Raw genomic sequence first — 21,491 nt, 5'->3', positions numbered from 1 at the left:
CCATTATTCTAGACCCACACCAATTTGCATACCGCCCAAACAGATCCACATATGATGCAATCTCTATTGCACTCCACACTGCCCTTTCCCACCTGGATAAAAGAAACACCTATGTGAGAATGCTATTCATTGACTACAGCTCAGCATTCAACACCATAGTACCCTCAAAGCTCATCACTAAGCTATGGATCCTGGGACTAAACACCTCCCTCTGCAACTGGATCCTGGACTTCCTGACGGGCCGCCCCAAGGTGGTGAGGGTAGGTAGCAACACATCTGCCATGCTGATCCTCAACACTGGAGCCCCTCAGGAGTGCGTGCTCAGTCCCCTCCTGTACTCCCTGTTCACCCACGACTGCGTGTCCAGGCACGACTCCAACACCATCATTAAGTTTGCAGATGACACAATAGTGGTAGGCCTGATCACCGACAACGTCAAGACAGCCTATAGAGAGGTCAGAGACCTGGCCGGGTGGTGCCAGAATAACAACCCTCAACGTAACCAAGACTAAGGAGATGATTGTGGACTACAGGAAAAGGAGGACCGAGCATGCCCCCATTCTCATCGACGGAGCCGTAGTGGAGCAGGTTGAGAGCTTCAAGTTCCTTGGTGTCCACATCACCTACAAACTAGAATGGTCCAAACACACCAAGGCAGTCGTGAAGAGGGCATGACAAAGCCTATTCCCCCTCAGGAAACTAAAAAGATTTGGCATGGGTCCTCAGATCCTCAAAAGGATCTACAGCTGCAACATCGAGAGCATCCTGACTGGTTGCATCACTGCCTGGTACGGCAACAGCTCGGCCCCCGACCGCAAGGCACTACAGAGGGTAGTGCGTACAGACCAGTACATCACCGGGGCTTAGCTGCCTGCCATCCAGGACCTCTACACCAGGCGGTGTCAGAGGGCCCTAAAAATTGTCAAAGACCCCTGCCACCCCAGTCATAGACTGTTCTCTCTACTACCGCATGGCAAGCGGTACCGGAGCTCCAAGTCTAGGACCAAAAGGCTTCTCAACAGCTTTTACCCCCCAAGCCATAAGACTCCTGAACAGGTAATCAAATGACTACCCAGACTATTTGAATTGTGCCCCCCCAACCCCTCTTTTACGCTGCTGCTACTCTATGTTTATCATATATGCATAGTAACTTTAACTATACATTCATGTACATACTACCTCAATTAGCCCGACTAACCGGTGCCTGTATTTAGCCTCGCTACTGTTATTTTTCACTGTCTTTTTTTTTTATTTCTTTACTTATCTATTGTTCACCTAATACCTATTTTTTACATAAAAATTGCACTGTTGGTTAGGGCCTGTAAGTAAGAATTTCACTGTAAGGTCTAAACCTGTTGTATTTGGAGTGTGTGACAAATAAACGTTGATTTGATTATCCTTCCCCTCTCAGTATCTATTTCTGGGCATCTCCATTTCACTGTAAGCCCATTCAAGTTGGAATTCCTAATGGTGAAACTGCCACGACTGTATGCAATATTACAACAACAAAGAAGTTACTGCAAACAACCAACACTGTTATTTCCCCTCTGACATCATTGCACGCACGATAGAAGAGCACTATATGTACTGCAATTTGTTTACCATGCTCCTCAGTTCGGCAATAAAAACAATAACAATGCTGGTGGGGCGGCCAATGGCGCTGTTTCCCCCCTACTGAGGATTCCATCTTTAAGGGAAATGAACAGAATTAGTAACTGTGAGCTTTTTGCTGAAACATATTGTTTTGAATGGATTTCCAGCCTCATAGGGTCATTTTGCCCTGGGAGGAAGGTACACCTTGGGCTGCATGGAGACAGTCTGTGCAGATACCTAACCTACAGGTGGAAGGAACACACCATCATAGACAGAGAGAGACAGAGAGAAACACAGAGAGAGAGAGAGTTGAATTGACTACAGTATAATTATGGCTGTAGAATTCAACGCTGAGAAGCAGAAGAGGAGCTCCCTGTTTTGCCCAATATGGTATGGAATGTCGAGATACCTCGAGCATGTATGATGTGGTAGGAGAGGGAGAGAGAAGGGAAGAGAAGGAGAGGGGGTATGTGGGTACTCCAGCCTGCCCTGGACTCTCTCCCACTGTGATAGCAAAACAGCCCTATCACAAACACTCCCAAAGCAAACTACACTAACATTGCAGTACATCTGTAATCATTGCATCACAGATCCTATTTCATGGTCTCTGTGTGCAAGGCTATTGTTATTATGTGAATCCAAGAAATGCAGCTTTGAACACACACAACTAATCACACACCACACACACACACACACACACACACACACACACACACACACACACACACACACACACACACACACACTGAATTGCAATACAATATGATATTTCATTTACATTTACATTTTTACATTTACGTCATTTAGCAGACGCTCTTATCCAGAGCGACTTACACATTGGTGCATTCACCTTATGATATCCAGTGGAACAACCACTTTACAATAGTACATCTATATCTTTATTTCAAGAATCATAGGAATCCCCCGCTATGACAATAGAATCTGTGAGGTGTGTAATATCATATAATAATAAAATTGCCCATTGCAAACGCATCTAATGTTCATCAACAAATGCCCCATCATCTGGGAGGAAAATGGTACTGTACTGAAATCAGTGTTTTTTTGCACCACCTACTGGTAGCTTAAAATTTCACAGACATTTCTTGAAGTAGTTTGCTCACTATTTAGATTTCGTTTTTATTCACCTTTAATTCTGAAAAATGTCAAATCTATAAGATCCTATCTTTGACATTGTTAGTAGATGTGCTGCTTTTAGTAGGCTCCCATACACCACATACCTCAAAATTCTGGTAGGCTTCATCTGACTCTTGGTCACAGAATCGAACTTGTTTCTCTCTTGTGGAGAGGACATGTTTGGAGGGATCCTCAATTGGGTTCTGGTTTTCATCTTTCCATTCAACAACTACAGTATTCACATGATAAGAAACAATCACTAAACAGTTACTGCACCTTACCATGACAAGTTATTTATCCTATAGAGATCTTGCAGTAAAAAACTAAAAAACTAAAAACAACAACTGATCCACTGACTGCATAAAGTCTTACATAAACTGGGTGTCAGGTATAACCTGTTATTCCTATGGTACAGTATGTCACATGACAAGGATATTCGGGAAGAGTAACATTAATGTAACAAAGCAACTTCCTTAACATGGTTGAGCAGAAAAATTTAAACATCTGTATTCAGTCATAACTGTGTGACTGTGTACAATGGTTGGGTTTCTGACCTCTGGAAGATGTGCGGTTGGCCAGGCTGGTGGAGGTGTAAGACAAGGTATAGGGCCCACTGGCAGAGGAATACTCTGCCTCCATGGTCCCCAGCCTTGATCTATGATTTCCGAGCTTGAAATGAGAAAAAAACTGCACTTCAATGCTTGGCTCATCTGAACTTCAAACTACACAGCTACTATAGTACAAGATGATCTCTCACAAAATTACAGTATCATAGATTATCTATTGTAACATTAACCAATGACAACAATACGATCCTGAGGGGAAAGGCTAATGCAAAATTATTAAAGTATTATCCCCACCTCATCTATCTCCCTGCTCCATATGGGACTGTGATCCTCTGTCTCCATAGACTGAGCCAGTTTGGTCCTGGTCTCTCCTCTGTCTTCTGCAGCCCATTTCCCCCGCAGACAGGACCTGTCAGTCAGTCTGCTATGTCCATCCTCTGTCTGTCTGTCTCTGTCCAGGGGAGACAGGCTGTTGGTCCTCTGAGCTTCCTTCAGTTCAGCCAGGGTCACACCCTGAGGAAGACACAGACAGTACATCCTAAGATCAACAAGATACTACAGATAAATAGTCCAACAAAATCACATTGATACCAAAGAATATCTTGGGGCCAGTTTCCCTATCTTGGGGCCTAGTCTTGGATTCGTAATAAAGAATTTCCATTTAACATGCATTTTCAGTCCTGGCCCGTGGAGTGCGTTTTGTTTAGTACCTGTGTGGATCTGCGGGTTTGCCTGGCTTGGCGGGATCTGGCCTTCCTCTGAGACTCTGCCTCCTCATCTCTCACTGGGGTTAGATAGGACCTGCACAGGTTGGAAACAGGGAAGCAGCACTTTGCAGGACATACAGTGCATTCAGGAAGTATTCAAACCCCTTGACTTTTTCCACATTTTGTTACATTACAGACTTATTCTAAAATTGATACAATTATTTATTTTCCTCATCAATATTCACACAATAACGCATAACGACAAAGCGAAAACAGGTTTGTAGAATTTTTTGCACATTTCTAAAAAAAACCAGAAATAACTTATTTACATAAGTATTCAGACCGTTTTTCTACAACTTGATTTGGTAACTTGTGGTAAATTCAGTTGATTGGACATGATTTGGAAAGGCACACACCTGTCTATATAAGGTCCCACAGTTGACCGTGCATGTCAGAGCATAAACCAAGCCATGAGGTTGAAGGAATTGTCTGTAGAGCTCAGAGACAGGATTTTGTTGAAGCGCAGATCTGGGGAAGGGTACCAAAAATGCAGCATTGAAGGTCCCCAAGAACACAGTGGCCATCATTCTTAAATGGAAGAAGTTTGGAACCACCAAGACTCTTCCTACAGCTAGCCGCCCGGCCAAACTGAGCAATCGGGGGAGAAGGGCCTTGGTCAGGGAGGTGACCAAGAACCTGATGGTCACTCTGACAGAGCTCAAGAGTTCCTCTGTGGAGATGGGAGAACCTTCCAGAAGGACAACCATCTCTGCAGCACTCCACCAATCAGGCCTTTATGGTAGAGTGGCCAGACGGAAGTCACTCCTTAGTAAAAGGCACATGATAGCCCGCTTGGAGTTTTCCAAAAGGCACCTAAAGGACTCAGACCATGAGAAATAAGATTATCTGGTCTGATGAAACCAAGAGTTACGTCTGGAGGAAACCTGGCACCATCCCTATGGTGAAGCATGGTGGTGGCAGCATCATGCTGTGGGAATGTTTTTCAGTGACAGGGACTGGGAGACTAGTCAGGATTGAGGGAAAGATGAACGGAGCAAAGAACATAGAAATCCTTGATGAAAACCTGCTCCAGAGCCCTCAGGAAATCAGATTGGGGACGAAGGTTCACCTTTCCAACGGGACAACGACCCTAAGCACACAGCCAAGACAACTTAGGAGTGGCTTCAGGACAGGTCTCTGAATATCCTTGAGTGGCCCAGCCAAAGCACGGACTTGAACCCGATCGAACATCTCTGGAGAGACCTGAAAATAGCTGTGCAGCGACACTCCCCATCCAACCTGACACGGCTTGAGAGGATCTGCAGAGAAGCTTGTAGTGTCATACCCAAGAAGACTCAATGCTGTAATCGCTGCCAAAGGTGCTTCAACAAAGTACAATTTTTTTATTTTTAATAAATTAGCAAACATTTCTAAAAAACAGTTTTTGCTTTGTTATTATGGGGTGTTGTGTGTAGATTGATTATAATTTTTTAAAATCAATTTTAGAATAAGGCTGTAACGTAACAAAATGTGGAAAAAGTCAAGGGTCTGAATACTTTCCGAATGCATTGTAGCTGTCATGCCCTATAAATAGCTTCAATGAACTCTGGCCATGCTCTGGTCACATACTTGTCACCTTGTACTGGAGCACAGCACGAGGTGACGACATATCAGGGTGAGGTGACATTATGCTCAAATTATCAACAAAACCTTTCAAGATAAGAGGGTGGCAGTGCAATTAAGTGATCGTTTTGAAAGGTACTGCACCAAAACAAATATTCACAGGAGATTACATATAATAACTATGTGTTACATGCAATGACTTGGGTGAAGCTGTTTTTACTACATACTATTTATTTCTCACAAGTAAATGCATGCAGAATTTGTTCAGTTGTGCATACAGTGCCTGATGTAATCACAAAACAACTATGGATTGTAGAAAGCACACAATAAGTTCACAGTAAATAACCCCCCTCAATCAATAGTACAATGCTCTTAGGACATTATGTGGTATTCCTTTCATGATCATGTTTAATGCCTCTAGCGTGGACAATAGCCAATCAATGACCTCTAAGAGACAGCCATGTTAGCAGCCATTGGGCTCCATAGAGAGGGGAAGAGTCGAGTAAGCAGCATTCAATCTAATGGCTCGTTGTTCCCACTAGTCCTGGCTGCCGGCTGCACTCCCTCTTTCTGTACTGAGTGTTGATCAATATACTTCTGATTGGCCGGAGAGGCACCATCCACACCCTCCTTGTGAGAGAAAGCTTAAGTCGACCGACGGTCAGGACGTCAGTCTACTGCATTATTTAACACTGACTACAGGGCTGTGGATGGCTACATTACTATCAACTGTGATGTAGCCAGGTAGCCTACCAGTTAAGCACACTGGGCCAGTAACCGAAAAGTCACTGGTTTGAATCCCCGATCAAAATCTGTGGATGTGCTACGGCACTTAACCCTAATTGCTCCTGTGAGTCGCTCTGGATAAGAATGTCTGCTAAATAATTGTTATGTAAACTGTGATTCTACAGCAACATTATAAATCATATTTCTACACAGTGGAATGACTTGAGGCAAACGTGATACAGGAGAAATCCTACAAAACATACAGTACATTTGCTTATGTTGCAGGATATAAAAAACACTTGATTTAAGCATGTCCAATTTGATTTAAGCATGTCCAATTCGATTTAAGCATCTCCAATTTCCATACCAAATGCATTATATAGGATACATTTGTTGGGGTTGTAATTTAAACACAGTGATGGGAAGTATTTGAGTGCCAATGCATTTAGTATACTAAATATGTACAGCACTATACACACACTCACACTCCAAGAAATTCAGCTAACACACACAACCCAGTGGCACCAACTTCCCACACAGTACAATTCAAATACCAGGGAAGGGTATACCTTCCACATGTAGGAAATCCCAAACAACACCAGTGAGAGGCCACACCACGTTCACTCTCAGATCAAAGTAAAATACATATATTCTCACATTCTGCACAGGGAAGTCAGGCAGATAGGGGGATAGGATAGGGTTCAGGGTAGGAATTAGTTCCATACCTGGGCAGGCAGGCTTGCATGGTCCCAGGCTGCTGAAGGTCAGAGACCGGTGGAGAGAGACTGCAGTGGGAGAGGCCGGATACGATCCTGAGAGAGGGAGTGATTGGAAGAGAGGGAGCGATAACGGGGAACGTGGGAGGAACAGAAGAGTGGGACAGGGCGGGAGGGAGAGAGAGAGAAAGAGAGAGAGACTGTATCCTCCCCATCGTTCAATACAGACTCATAGGCGGGCCGCGGGGCACTCTGAGCCAATTGCGTCTCTAAGAGCCTGATGCAAGCAATGCAGTTTATACACCACACGGCACACAACAAGCATGCTCGATTGGATCGACATTAGCAAGTGCTGCGCAGATTTGCCAAACTTGATCACATTATGAGGGTAGAAGATGATTTGTAGATCAGTGATTCTGTGCTGGTCTTCAGGCCGATCTTCTCTAACATGCAGAAAATGTTCACATACAGCAGTCTTTACAAATGTAGAAATAATTGTATAACATGATACTAATCCATTGTGAATTATCACGTTAACTTCCTGGGGCCTTACCCTTTAACGTGTAACAATAGAATAAAACATAATGGATGGGTGTGAACAAGTTAGACAATATTTCTGGTCAGTTGAACGATTTTCAAGTATGCAGTAGGTCATCAACTTAGCTTAATAGATAAAATAATAGCAAACCATAGTGTTTGGCAGTACCAAACCAGCAAATGCAGACAAAGGCGTTTGCAACTATACACACACGTCTTATCTATGCTTTTCAGGATTTCATCGTGAGTCATTCCTTACATTAGTCCAAGGGCCACAGAACAAAAAAGGCCTCCGAAAAGGTGAGGTAATTTTATAAAGCTGAAGAATTTCTGATCTACAACTTGTAAAAGTTGCACATTAACTAAATATTATAAATAAAAGGTAAGATTTTGAAATCAAAACACATTTTGGGTAATTTCCCCTTGCAACATTATGAGGTTGCCATGTTACATCTTGGTTACAATTGTTACACACTTGTTTCTAGCCTAACCGGCGCCAGAGGGCACTATTATTCCTTTTACATTTTTTGTCATATTATGCGTCCAACTTTAACCCAGCTGTCTATACACTCCCCGGCGACCGCCTCGTACATTAAAAATCCTTCATTCAGGAAGCAGCATTAGCCACTCTAGCATGGTGGTGGAAAATTGGGCTTTATTAAGACAGTACGCATATTTTCGATATTTTGTTAGGCCGGTGGGCCATTAAATCGCATTAAGGATGAAATGACGCCTTTGCAGCCTGAATGAAGGATGTTTCATGTACGACCCGGTCACCGGGGGTCACAAGTGTATAGCCTGCTGGGCACATTAAAGTCGGATGCAGATGGCAAACGATGTAAAAGGACTAATAGTCCCATCTTTTGAGAGCTGTGTTAGCTAGCAAACGTTGTACTGTCTTTAGTTTGGCTAGCAGGCAAGAGCAATGATGGCCCTTGTAGGCTAAACATAGCTGCCAAAACGTCTTATATGAAATGAGAAAACCACTGTGGTGGTTAAAACATATTTCCTCATTTCAAGGTTCATCTGGATCAGTGATGATGCTTTAGCTGTTGCAAGGAAACTGAACGCACAATGTTATATACGCCAGTGTGCAACAAAATGAACCAAGGTGAAACATAGCAACGTTGGAACGTTCCTATGGAAGTTACATTACATTTTACATTTAAGTCATTTAGCAGACGCTCTTATCCAGAGCGACTTACAAAATGGTGCATTCACCTTATGATATCCAGTGGAACAACCACTTTACAATAGTGCATCTAAATCTTTTAAGGGGGGGGTTAGAAGGATTACTTTATCCTATCCTAGGTATTCCTTAAAGAGGTGGGGTTTCAGGTGTCTCCGTGATTGACTCCGCTGTCCTGGCGTCGTGAGGGAGCTTGTTCCACCATTGGGGTGCCAGAGCAGCGAACAGTTTTGACTGGGCTGAGCGGGAACTGTGCTTCCTCAGAGGTAGGGGGGCCAGCAGGCCAGTGGTGGATGAACGCAGTGCCCTTGTTTGGGTGTAGGGCCTGATCAGAGCCTGAAGGTATGGAGGTGCCGTTCCCTTCACAGCTCCGTAGGCAATCACCATGGTCTTGTAGCGGATGCGAGCTTCAACTGGAAGCCAGTGGAGAGAGCGGAGGAGCGGGGTGACGTGAGAGAACTTGGAAAGGTTGAACACCAGACGGGCTGCGGCGTTCTGGATGAGTTGTAGGGGTTTAATGGCACAGGCAGGGAGCCCAGCCAACAGCGAGTTGCAGTAATCCAGACGGGAGATGACAAGTGCCTGGATTAGGACCTGCGCCGCTTCCTGTGTGAGGCAGGGTCGTACTCTGCGAATGTTGTAGAGCATGAACCTACAGGATCGGGTCACCGCCTTGATGTTAGTGGAGAACGACAGGGTGTTGTCCAGGATCACGCCAAGGTTCTTAGCACTCTGGGAGGAGGACACAAGGGAGTTGTGTTACCCAAGATGCACTGCGATTTCTTTGATTAATGAAAAAACATTTGCAAGTTTTGAATCACACAGTATTCATGTTTATAGAATTATCTCCCTGGTGTTGCTGAAATTTAGCAGGTCTATTTTCTTGGTTATGGAACTACACATTTTTTTGTGTGTGGCCCTTGGACTACATGGCATGCACTGACATGCGGACACACATTACAGACACTCACTCTTCCACAATACATATATGCTGCTAAGTAGTACTAAGTGGGACTACCGTTCACAGCAGTAAATGAATAGAAATGTAAAAATGTAAACGCAACTGGGGACTTAGATGCAGTACAGGCTACAGAGTTGATTGTACACGGAGAATAAGTGTGTCACTGCCACCACATGTTCACTCCCTGTCCCTGGAATGAAGGCATTTTCTGCATCTGTATAATTACAAGACTGTATCCAACACATTCACTTCAGTTCATATGAGATACTACTCAATCAATCATAAAAAAATATTTAAAAAACATGGAGACAGAATTCAGTTTAAAAATAACGGAGGAACCAGGGTTTATTTGATTAAAGATGTATGACAGAGATCTGAGATGAGCGCGGTACGTTGTGAGAGATAGAAGACGAACCCATGCCTTGGCAGTAACAGTGCACTTTGCGTATTGACAAAAGTCAAAAAGAAAAGTAAAACAAAAATAAAACTACTAGACTAACATAATCTTTAGTGAAGCTGCATGAACATTTGAGAATTTCATAGATATGGCGCTTGCTACCCCCAATGCTTTTCCTGTAGTAAGCGGTTTTGCCTGTGTAAACAAATAGGATACAGTAACTTATGTTCAGTAACTTTCGTTCTGTATCACTTATCAACATCCCAAGACACATTTCAGACAACGACAAAAGGAAAGCCCTTCTCATGTCAACAAGACAGGCACATTTTGTCTTTGTTTGATTGTGTGTGACAGTGTGTGAGTGAATGAGTGTTTTTTCTGTTGACTTTTTGTTTTCTCCCTGTCACATTGAACTCTGACGGTTAGAACTGTGCTTGCAGAAAAAGTGTGACAGTTTGGTGTACAGAAAATAATCTATAGAAATACAGCTGTGTTGTTAAAATAGATGAAGGCTTCTTTGAGGTTGGTATTGGCAGGTGAGTCCTGAATATTATTAACCATTGCCTGACCAGGTAGCCTTCTCAAACACACATTCATTGAGGTAACAATACTGATTCCAGAGAGTTGTGTGGATTCTATTGACCAGCCATTTCCCTTGGAGAGATAAACTAAATGTTTATTGCACCTCAACATCAGCAATGCCTTCCCCATTTGTCACGATGCAGACTGAACGTGTCCATTATCCTCTGTGAGTGTGGGGGCTGTCATTGCTGCTTACATTCACACTGTAATATAGAATAACATTACAGTTAACATTACAGTTATTAGACAGGTCAATGGCAATGTTCTTCACTAAAGGCCTTAGAGCTGATCAGGCAAATCAGAAAAACAACATTTCATATACACTGCTCAAAAAAATAAAGGGAACACTTAAACAACACAATGTAACTCCAAGTCAATCACACTTCTGTGAAATCAAACTGTCCACTTAGGAAGCAACACTGATTGACAATACATTTCACGTGCTGTTGTGCAAATGGCATAGACAACAGGTGGAAATTATAGGCAATTAGCAAGACACCCCCAATAAAGGAGTGGTTCTGCAGGTGGTGACCACAGACCACTTCTCAGTTCCTATGCTTCCTGGCTGATGTTTTGGTCACTTTTGAATGCTGCCGGTGCTTTCACTCTAGTGGTAGCATGAGATGGAGTCTACAACCCACACAAGTGGCTCAGGTAGTGCAGCTCATCCAGGATGGCACATCAATGCGAGCTGTGGCAAGAAAGTTTGCTGTGTCTGTCAGCGTAGTGTCCAGAGCATGGAGGCGCTACCAGGAGACAGGCCAGTACATCAGGAGACGTGGAGGAGGCCGTAGGAGGGCAACAACCCAGCAGCAGGACCACTACCTCCACCTTTGTGCAAGGAGGAGCAGGAGGAGCACTGCCAGAGCCCTGCAAAATGACCTCCAGCAGGCCACAAATGTGCATGTGTCTGCTCAAACGGTCAGAAACAGACTCCATGAGGGTGGTATGAGGGCCCGACGTCCACAGGTGGGGGTTGTGCTTACAGCCCAACACCGTGCAGGACGTTTGGCATTTGCCAGAGAACACCAAGATTGGCAAATTCGCCACTGGCGCCCTGTGCTCTTCACAGATGAAAGCAGGTTCACACTGAGCACATGTGACAGACGTGACAGTATGGAGACGCCGTGGAGAACGTTCTGCTGCCTGCAACATCCTCCAGCATGACAGGTTTGGCGGTGGGTCAGTCATGGTGTGGGGTGGCATTTCTTTGGGGGGGCGCACAGCCCTCCATGTGCTCGCCAGAGGTAGCCTGACTGCCATTAGGCACTGAGATGAGATCCTCAGACCCCTTGTGAGACCATATGCTGGTGCGGTTGGCCCTGGGTTCCTCCTAATGCAAGACAATGCTAGACCTCATGTGGCTGGAGTGTGTCAGCAGTTCCTGCAAGAGGAAGGCATTGATGCTGGGACATCATGTCACGCTCCATCCACCAACGCCACGTTGCACCACAGACTGTCCAGGAGTTGGCGGATGCTTTAGTCCAGGTCTGGGAGGAGAGGAGATCCCTCAGGAGACCATCCGCCACCTCATCAGGAGCATGCCCAGGCGTTGTAGGGAGGTCATACAGGCACGTGGAGGCCACACACACTACTGAGCCTAATTTTGACTTGTTTTAAGGACATTACATCAAAGTTGGATCAGCCTGTAGTGTGGTTTTCCACTTTAATTTTGAGTGTGACTCCAAATCCAGACCTCCATGGGTTGATAAATTGGATTTCCATTGATTATTTTTGTGTGATTGTTGTCAGCACATTCAACTATGTAAAGAAAAAAGTATTTAATAAGATTATTTCATTCATTCAGATCTAGGATGTGTTATTTTAGTGTTCCCTTTATTTTTTTGAGCAGTGTACTATTGCCCACAACAACCTTTAGTGAGGAACATTGCTCTACCAATGAGAGAAGATATTGATACCCTAAATGGTCTGTTGTCATACTTTGTAAGTGGAGTCGGTAACACTTCACATTATATGGAGTACAGGTTACATTAATTGCACTTTGCTCCTATACCTGTGTAATAACACTGCAATTAGACTAGTAACAACATTGTATTACCACATTAGTGCTCCTCACTTGAAACAACAATTTCTGTAAGGAGGTCAGGCCAAAAGAGGTCACAGATAAATTGTAAAAGCCTTGAAATAAAGATTGATAACCTCACAGTGTGCACATAACATCAGCCTGATGAAGGGCTGACGATGACTTTGAGTTGAAATGTTGCACAATAACAATGCGAGAGCATTCATCGGTGTGCAGGGATCCATCTTTATTTCTTCGTTTTGTACCCTGCACCTTGCAGTAACTGGAGGTTTGTACTCTAGTTTGAAATGGATTTTAAGACAGACTTACATTCCTCCTCAGTAGAGGCCTCATCTTCTTCCAGTTGTTCCTCCTCTTCCTCCACGGCCTGCTCCTCCTCTTGCTCCTCTTCTGCTTCAGAATCCTCTTCTTCCGCATGCTCTTCTACATTCTCTACTGCCTGCACCTCCTCCACCACCTCCTCTGGTGCTGCCTCTGCCAAGTCCTCCTGCTCCTCCTCCACCCCCTCCTCCTCTGCAGGAGCAGACTGTTCCTCTGTGACAGCCGAATCCTCCTGTACAACAGACTTCCCATCTAAGTGAGCCGCCTCCTTCTCTTCCACCTCCTCAGCAGGAGCAGCCTGCTCCTCTTCCGCAGAAGCAGCCTCTTCCTCCACCTCCTCTGAGGGCTCATCTGCTTGACCCCCTCCTTCCAGCTGAAACATACATCATTATAGTTAGTACTTAGGGGAAGTACAGGGCCTACGGTTACTTTGTAATCACATTGATGTAATTTATTTGGCCTACATTACAGTATATGAATGGGAATACAACATTTAACCAGAATTCATCAGAGAATCCACAGCAGGCAATTAGCCTCTACACACTAATGGGTTAGCAGCAATCTCATAAAAGTTCCCCATGGGCACATGCTGGGCAAAAATAGTTACGAGAATGTGCATGCTCCTCTGTACAAAATACACCAAAACATTTCACATTAGGAACACTAATGTTTAGATGAGAAAATGTGATGAAAAGATTTTAAAAGGCATTATAAACTGGGTGGTTCAAGCCCTGAATGTTGATTGGCTGACAGCTGTGGTATATCAGACCGTATACCATAGGTATGACAAAACATTTATTTTTACTGCTCTAATTATGTTGATAACCAGTTTATAATAGCAATAAGGAACCTCGGGGGGTTTGTGGTATATGGCCAATATACCACGGCTAAGGGCTGTATCCAGGCACTCTGCGTTGCGTCGTGCTTAAGAACAGCCCTTAGCCGTGGTATATTGGCCATATACCACATAACCTCGGGCCTTACTGCTTAAATAACCTGTGACCAGTCTTAACGTACCACTATATAAGACAATTCATAAAAGGAAGTATATTTGAGGGTGACCCAGTCTCGTTCTACCACAATATTCTAAACCCTGGCATGTGTGAGACTAGGCGTTACCCGGGCGACCTGTTTCTGCACGACCTCCAGCTGAGCGTGGAGCTCAGAGTGCAGACTGTGAGCCGCTGAGTTCTGCTCCTGCAGACTTTGTTGTACTGTCACCAGCTGCCCCTCTCTGGCCTGCTGGACACTCTGAGACTGCACTGTCTCAATCAGTTCTCTGAAACACAGGTATGCACACACAGTGAAACCAACCAATACAATGGAAGATACAACAACACCAAACATTTCAAACCTCTTTCCAATTCCCAATACACTACATACCTGACACTTGTGATCTCCGCTGTACTGGCCTCCAGTTGAGCCTGGTTGGCAGACAGCTGTTCCTTCACCCCCAGGAGGTCTGATGCCTGGCCCTCCACGGTGGCGCTCAGGGTGCCCAGCAGCCCTGCCCTCTCGGCCAGGCTCCCTGTCAGGCCCTCCACGCTCTGGGCCAGCTCTGTGCTCAACCCCGCCAGGCCCTCCACCTGCAGCCGGACAGCCTCAAACTCCTCGCTCTTCCCCTTCAGCATGGCCTGCAGCTGAGTCAGCTGCTCCGTGGACACAGTGGCCTGCTGTATCTCAGCCAGCTGGGCCTTCATCTCTGTGTGCAGGGAGAGGACCTGGGCGGGCAGGTCTAAGGTCTTTAGCTGCTCAGCCATGGCCAGGGCCATGACTACCTGCTTCTGGGCCAGCGTGTAAGACTCTTCCAGGGTGTTGAGGCGAAGCTCGAAGCCACTGGAACTGTGCTGCTGCAAGGACATAAAACAGAAATAGCTCAAAGTCAGCGCATAGTGCAGCCAATAGCAAGTAAGTGAGCTCTCTTTATCAAGTATTTTACCTCTCATGCTATTCATCCTGACAGAAAACGATCTATTGGTTGAGACAGTTACAGTAAGTGGGTGTAAAGAAATGAGAACAAGATATTGACCAGGTACTGCAGTGGCTGTAGGATAATCCTATGATTTAAGTAGGCCAATTTAATTCTGTCAGCAGTTTAAGTGAATCCACATCCTGGCCCCATCAGTGACAAAGTCCCACTGTGTGAAGGCTAACCTGTGATCTTATAAGTTAAGGATGGCCTCCCTTCCTGTGCCGGGGGTAATACCACTTTAATGACTCTCCCCACAGTATGAGGACAGAACACTGTGGCTGCTTTCTAGCAATACTGACACTATTCATAGGATACTAGTTCAAGCATTCACATTTTACACATTAGTAATTTAGCAGATGCACGTATCCAGAGCAATTTACAGTTAGTGCATTCATCTTAAGATAGACAACCACATATCACAGTCATAGTACGTACATTTTTCTTCAATAAAGTAGCTATCAGCAAAGTCAGAGTTAGTAAGGGGGAAAAGAGTGAAGTACGAGTGTTAGTTCACCAAAAGCTTACTTCTTCTGAATTCCTGCCTCTCAACAATATGGACTTCACCTTACTCTGCATGCAGAAAGTCTCTGACTCTGGCCTCTCAAGTGTTGCACAATCCCTAGCCTCAAATGGAATTTACTGAACTGGGGGCAAACAAACCTTCACTCATGGGTGTAACAGCTACATAGGTTACTCACTTTTTATATTTGCTGTGACCCACAAGGTCAAATTGTGGCATAGTGTGTGTATGATGAGGTCAATGTGCAAACATGTTAAAATGCTAAGGATTTTTATGTGGAAAATCACATGCCTGTATTTAGCCCTGCAACCAGTTGTTGACAGCCAACTTTTTGCCTTGTAAAAGAACTTCAACAAACGTGTGAATGCTGGTTTCTTATCTCTCAACAGTGTGTATGAAGTACCTGTAATACCTGTATGTGGGGCCATAGTTTAATACTACAAAATGACTTCTCATTGACGCAGGGTATTTTAGTATGTATAACATATGTTCCAAAGTAACTTAGAACATGCATTAAGCATGTGCAGATACTAGTGCATATACCTCCTCATCCTAATTGGGAAGTAAATTGAGCCCATAAACGGGTTCAATTAGTCTACAAATTCCCCTTGGCACTTATTGTTTTGTTTTGGAAACACTCACCCGGGTGGCCACGTCTGAATCTCTAGAACATGTTCTATGTATGATTAAAGACCAGCCAGGGAACCAGTGCAATGAAGCTGGAAAACTAATAGGAGTACATGTTACAGGGACTCACCACAAGTAAGGTCAATATCGAGTGTTGTAGCAGGCTATTTTTATCCCCATATAGACAACTGGCTTCTTTATTTGAGCCACTGCACAGTGCACACTGGAATCAGTACCATGACTATGTGAAGCATGGTTTCAAGCAGGGTCAACTGCTGTAAAACTGTAGTCGAATTGGAAGTGGAATGTGTTTATTTCAACCCGCTTATACAGTTCATCTTTTATTGAAATATGTCTATATTCTTGGGACATTTAGTGGCTTATGTTATGTACCCTAACAAACTATTGGTGCAGTCAGTGTTCCCACATTGTAGGTCAAATTTAATCCCCATTACAAATGGCAACAGCTGCATGATGTGCACCTCAACCTAGTCTCTTAGCATTTCGTCTTATTCTGTACATAAAACTGAGACACACCATTTAGTATGATGTTACATTTCGTATGGTACAGTATGTATTAATTTGTGGATGTCCATCACCATTTTCCTATAATATGTTACGAATTACAATTAGTATCATATGTTATGCATTCGAAAACGTACAATATGTTACGAATTTGCAGAACATGTATGTGATGAATTGTAGCTAGGTGGCTAGTTGGCTAACATTAGCTAGGCTAGGGGTTAGGGTTCAAGGTTAGGGTTAAGTTTAGGAGTTAGGGTAAAGGGTTAAGGTTAGGGGAAGGGTTAGCTAAAAGGGTTACGGTTAGAGTTGGGGGAAGGGTTAGCTAACATGCTAGGTAGTTGCAAAGTAGCTAAAAAGTAAGAAGTAGTTGAAAAGTTGCTAATTGCTAAAATGCTAAACGTTCGTGTTATAAGTGTTATACGTACAACCAACCGCCCTCATGTCGTTTTTGCCTTAAGTAACTATCTGTGTTATGTAACCATTCCAAACTTAACATATCATACTAAATTCTGTGTCCCTGATATACGTACAGAATAAAACGATATGCTCTGAGACCAGGTTGCGCACCTTGACGGGGGTTAGAAATAGAATAATTTGCGACTCACTTCGGTTCAGTGTCTTGGCAGTATTACATCAGTTCAGAACTATCATATCCTATCCTGAAATTTTGCTGACAACTGCAGGCAGGCTATAGGAAGGCATATACATACCGACTGCTAGAGCTTTCCATAGTACTGAATGCAAAATAAATTTGGACGGTCGGAATAGTATTGCAATGGGTCTAAACACAGAAGGATTTTGATCACAAAAAACGTTGCACAGAATGTTATTTTGACATTTTGCTGACGCATGGAAACTTCAAAGCTTTTGTAATGCGCCTATTATTTTTCCCATGTTCTTATTACGCATGGTTAACTATTTACCTTTTCATTTGTCTGTCGAATGTCTTCCTGGGAGGACTGAAGCGTCACCATCTTCATCTGCATGCCCATGAAGTTGTCTGATAAGTAGGTTATACTTTGGTGCTGCTGGAAACAGAACCATGCCCCGGTGGCACCTCCGACCACAATCATAAGGAATAAAATGAACAATAGCACATTCCGGTTTCCACCTCGCGCCTCCGGTTCTGAAGATCCATGATTCAAATGGTTAAAGTCTTCGTGATTGTGTTTGTTCTTCTTCCCTCGGTGCTTTGCTGTCATTTTAACACAGTAGCGTAGTAGTTCCAACAGTATAATGGCCAGAGGTGGTGAAAGACCGGTGGTGGAAAGATGGATGTTTGCTCCGGTGCTGCGGTGACTTCTCCAGACACGTCTTTCTTGTATTAATTAATTGATATTACAACGCGTAAATTGGTCCTCATTCAATACCAGTACACGAAGTAGCAAAAAGAGAGAGTTCTTAGTGAAGGGGTGGTTTGGGCTGCAAATAAGAAAATAAAGAAGCGTGTGGTACCCCGTTCCAGAAAGAGAAGAGTGCGTGAGGGGCGTTTAGTGCCCGAGAGTGGCTAGTCTCGCTGTAACGTGTGCTGCTCAGTCTTACGTATTCAGTCCCTCCAGGGTTCCACGATTATTGTGTTCAAATTAGTCGCAAAATGCGAAATGCAGTGACGAGAAAAAAAGTTTGTTGACTTCTGGCTTCATTTAACGATTTTATGCGATACATGTGCGTTGATTGGTTGAAATTGCCAGCCCTCTTTTTGTAATGCGGCGATGGGTCAGTTTTGTGAGAAAAATATTGCTACGAATTGACTGTTTAATTTGCAAGTCCTTGCTTGCATAATATGCGGGGAATTGTTGATTTTGCAACTAAAACATTTTGATAGCAGAATCCTGAAGGGACTGAAAAATACAAAGTCCAAACGTGTGCCTATGGTAATGATGTACAGTGCATTCGGAAAGTATTCAGACCGCTTGACTTTATCCACGTTTTGGTTAAGTTACAGCCTTGTTCTAAAAGAAATGCATTTTTTCCCTCATCAATCTACACATAATACCCCATACTGACAAAGTGAAAACAGGTTTTAAGAAATGTTATTAAAAATAAAATGTATTACAAATAAAAAACTGAAATACGTTATTTACATAAGTATTCAGACCCTTTGCTATGAGACTCGAAAATTGAGCTCAGGTGCATCCTGTTTCCAGTGATCATCCTTGAGATGTTTCTACAACTTGATTGGAGTCCACCTGTGGTAAATTTAATTGATTGGACATTATTTGGAAAGGCACACACCTGTCTATATAAGGTCCCACAGTTGACAGTGCATGTCAGAGCAAAAACCAAGCCATGAGGTCGAAGGAATTGTCTGATCTGGGGAAGGGTACAAGAACATTTCTGCAGCATTGAAGGTCCCCAAGAACAGTGGCCTCCGTCATTCTTAAATGGAAGATGTTTGGAACCACCAAGAGTCTTAGAGCTGGCCGCCCGGCCAAACTGAGCAATTGGGGGATAAGGGCCTTGGTCATTGAGGTGACCAAGAACCTGATAGTCACTCTGACAGAGCTCCAGAGTTCCTCTGTGGAGATGGAAGAACCTTCCAGAAGGACAATCATCTCTGAAGCACTCCACCAATCAGGCCTTTATGGTAGCGTGGCCAGACAGAAGCCACTCCTCAGTAAAATGCACATGACAGCCCACTTGGAGTTAGCAAAAAAAGCACCTAAAGGACTCTCAGACCTGAGAAACAAGATTCTCTGTTCTGATGAAACCAAGACTGAACTCTTTGGCCTGAATGCCAAGCGTCACGTCTGGAGGAAACCTGGCACCATCCCTACAGTGAAGCACGGTGGTGGCAGCATCATGCTGTGGGGATGTTTTTCAGCGGCAGGGACTGGGAGACTAGTCAGGATCGAGGGAAAGATGAACAGAGCAAAGTACAGAGAGATCCTTGATGAAAACCTGCTCCAGAGCGCTCAGGACCTCAGACTGAGGCCAAGGTTCACCTTCTAACAGGACAACAACCCTAAGCACACAGCCAAGACAACGCAGGAGTGGCTTCGGGACAAGTCTCTGAATGTCCTTAAGTAGCCCAGCCAGTGCTTGAACCCGATCGAACATCTCTGGGGAGACCTGAAAATAGCTGTGCAGCGACGTTCCCATCCAACCTGACAGAGCTTGAGAGGATCTGCAGAGAAGAATGAGAGAAACTCCCCAAATACAGGTGTGTCAAGCTTGTAGCGTCATACCCAAGAAGACTCGAGGCTGTAATCGCAGCCAAAGGTGCTTCAACAAAGTACTGAGTAAAGGGTCTGAATACTTATGTAAATTTGATATTACTGTTTTTATGTTTAATACATTTGCAAAAATGTCTAAAAAAACAGTTTTTGCTTTTTCATTATGGGGTATTGTGTGTAGATTGATGAGTATCACGACTCAGGTTATGACCCAAATGCAGACACAGGAGGCAGATAGTACAGTTCTCAATAATTTATTATAACACAGGGCAAAGGGCAGGTCGAGGACAGGCAGAGGTTCGTAATCAGGTCAGAGTCAGACAGGTACAGGACGGAAGGCAGGCTCGGGGTCAGGGCAGGCAGAAAGGTCAGAACTGGGAAAACTAGGAAACAAACACTTGAGAAACAGGAAAACGGGAAAGAATGCTGGTAAGACCTGACAAGACAAGATGAACTGGCAACAGACAAACAGAGAACACAGGTATACATGCTCAGGAGATAATGGGGAAGATGGGCGAAACCTGGAGGGGGTGGAGACAAGCATAAAGACAGGTGAAACTGATCAGGGTGTGACAATGAGGGGGAAAACAATTTAATCAAGTAAATAAGGCTGTAACGTAACAAAATGTGGAAAAAGTCAAGGGGTATATGAATACTTTCCGAATGCACTGTATATAATTTTCTATGCATGCCTTAGTTCGGCACCACCATGTCATGTAGCTTCTTAATGACTGAGTAGGCAATTATCAGTATGTAGCCTAAAATATGAATGGGCTCTATAGAGGTGGGGGGGATGTGTGTTATAATTCTTCATTTTGTGTCTTTCAAAAAGCCTTTAAAAAACATTTCACAATTACAACAACTTTGCCAAACCCTTTATTTGCATTGCATCTTACAAGTGACATAGTTGAGTTCTCAAAAAAATTGACAGCACAGCTCAGTTATTTTCTGTGGTCATATTTTGTATTTCATGGGACCTACAGTAATCTGTCCACTGCATTCATGTCTATTGCCATCACTTCCACAGGCTTTACACAACACTTTCTGTATGTGTGTGTGTACACTTTCAGTCACTTTCTAGGATGTTTTTATTCGGAATGTCAACATTATTCAGTATGAAATTAGTATGTTTAACATTACAACAAAATTGGAGAGGGTTTTGGTAATCTCAAGTGATTTAGAATCAGAATTAATTTAAGTCTAGGAAACTCCAACTCCCAGGTTGGGTCAATGCCATCTCGATTCGGGTCCTTTTAGGTCGTGAAATATCCACATCAAACATAATGATCAAAAACGATCACTCTTGTCATTTTTACTTACTAGCCTCAACAAACACAGTGCATGTCTTACAAGCAGTACAGTCATGCATTTTGGAAAATAACTTAATTCAATCATATAACAAAATTGACATTTTCCACCTTGATACATAATAACGCCTCTACACACTGAAGCACTGTAAAATGTTTCTTCATTCTGTGAGCAAGAGAGAGAAAGAGAGAAACAATATTACCCTATTTTAATTACATTAAATCATATTCTAACTCACACCGAGGTACTAAACATATTTATCAGAGC

At 43.7% G+C, this 21,491-nt stretch overlaps 3 protein-coding genes across 6 annotated transcripts in view; all 3 read right to left on the bottom strand.

Moving 5' to 3' along the window:
* LOC106572423 (protein phosphatase 1 regulatory subunit 12B) overlaps positions 1 to 7,598 on the bottom strand; it is a 39,640-nt gene extending 32,042 nt beyond the window's left edge. The window contains exons 1-5 of one of the 3 annotated variants that reach the window (XM_045696176.2): positions 7,075 to 7,598; positions 4,004 to 4,094; positions 3,588 to 3,806; positions 3,282 to 3,396; positions 2,832 to 2,956 (exon numbers count right to left, since the gene is read on the bottom strand). In XM_045696176.2, the coding sequence (XP_045552132.1) occupies positions 2,832 to 2,956; positions 3,282 to 3,396; positions 3,588 to 3,806; positions 4,004 to 4,094; positions 7,075 to 7,280 (756 nt within the window). In that variant the 5' untranslated portion in view covers positions 7,281 to 7,598. The remainder of the gene's footprint in view (positions 1 to 2,831; positions 2,957 to 3,281; positions 3,397 to 3,587; positions 3,807 to 4,003; positions 4,095 to 7,074) is intronic. The other 2 variants (XM_014146597.3, XM_014146599.3) reach the window with 2 other exon arrangements.
* A 2,468-nt stretch (positions 7,599 to 10,066) lies between these two features.
* LOC106572422 (uncharacterized) lies at positions 10,067 to 18,427 on the bottom strand. 2 transcript variants are annotated; one of them, XM_014146592.3, is made up of 5 exons: positions 17,664 to 18,427; positions 14,480 to 14,946; positions 14,216 to 14,375; positions 13,085 to 13,469; positions 10,067 to 10,934 (listed from the first exon to the last, which is right to left on the bottom strand). In XM_014146592.3, the coding sequence occupies exons 1-5, from the start codon at positions 17,940 to 17,942 to the stop codon at positions 10,930 to 10,932; spliced, it is 1,296 nt and encodes a 431-aa protein (XP_014002067.1). In that variant the 5' UTR covers positions 17,943 to 18,427; the 3' UTR covers positions 10,067 to 10,929. The 2 variants fall into 2 exon arrangements, with proteins under 2 accessions (XP_014002067.1, XP_014002069.1); XM_014146594.3 differs by having other exon boundaries at positions 14,225 to 14,375.
* Positions 18,428 to 20,776: 2,349 nt separating this feature from the next.
* The window catches only part of LOC106572420 (immunoglobulin-like and fibronectin type III domain-containing protein 1), a 39,679-nt gene continuing 38,964 nt past the window's right edge, over positions 20,777 to 21,491 (bottom strand). Inside the window, exon 30 of the mRNA XM_082961501.1 lies at positions 20,777 to 21,389. Coding sequence (XP_082817627.1) covers positions 21,385 to 21,389 — 5 coding nt within the window. The 3' untranslated portion in view covers positions 20,777 to 21,384. The remainder of the gene's footprint in view (positions 21,390 to 21,491) is intronic.

Source organism: Salmo salar, chromosome 15, assembly GCF_965601325.2.
Source record: "Salmo salar chromosome 15, fSalSal1, whole genome shotgun sequence".
NCBI lineage: Eukaryota > Metazoa > Chordata > Actinopteri > Salmoniformes > Salmonidae > Salmo > Salmo salar.
This window is presented reverse-complemented; position numbering and strand designations above follow the sequence as displayed.

Bases quoted from the DNA above. Each gene is read 5' to 3' on its own strand.
- LOC106572422 (XM_014146592.3), bottom strand. From the start codon at position 17,942: ATGACAGCAAAGCACCGAGGGAAGAAGAACAAACACAATCACGAAGAC. The intron at 14,947-17,663 runs GTAAATAGTTAA...ATGTCCTTGCAG, and splicing joins TTCGACAGACAAATGAAAAG to CAGCACAGTTCCAGTGGCTT. The intron at 13,470-14,215 runs GTAACGCCTAGT...TGTATGTTTCAG, and splicing joins TGCAGAAACAGGTCGCCCGG to CTGGAAGGAGGGGGTCAAGC.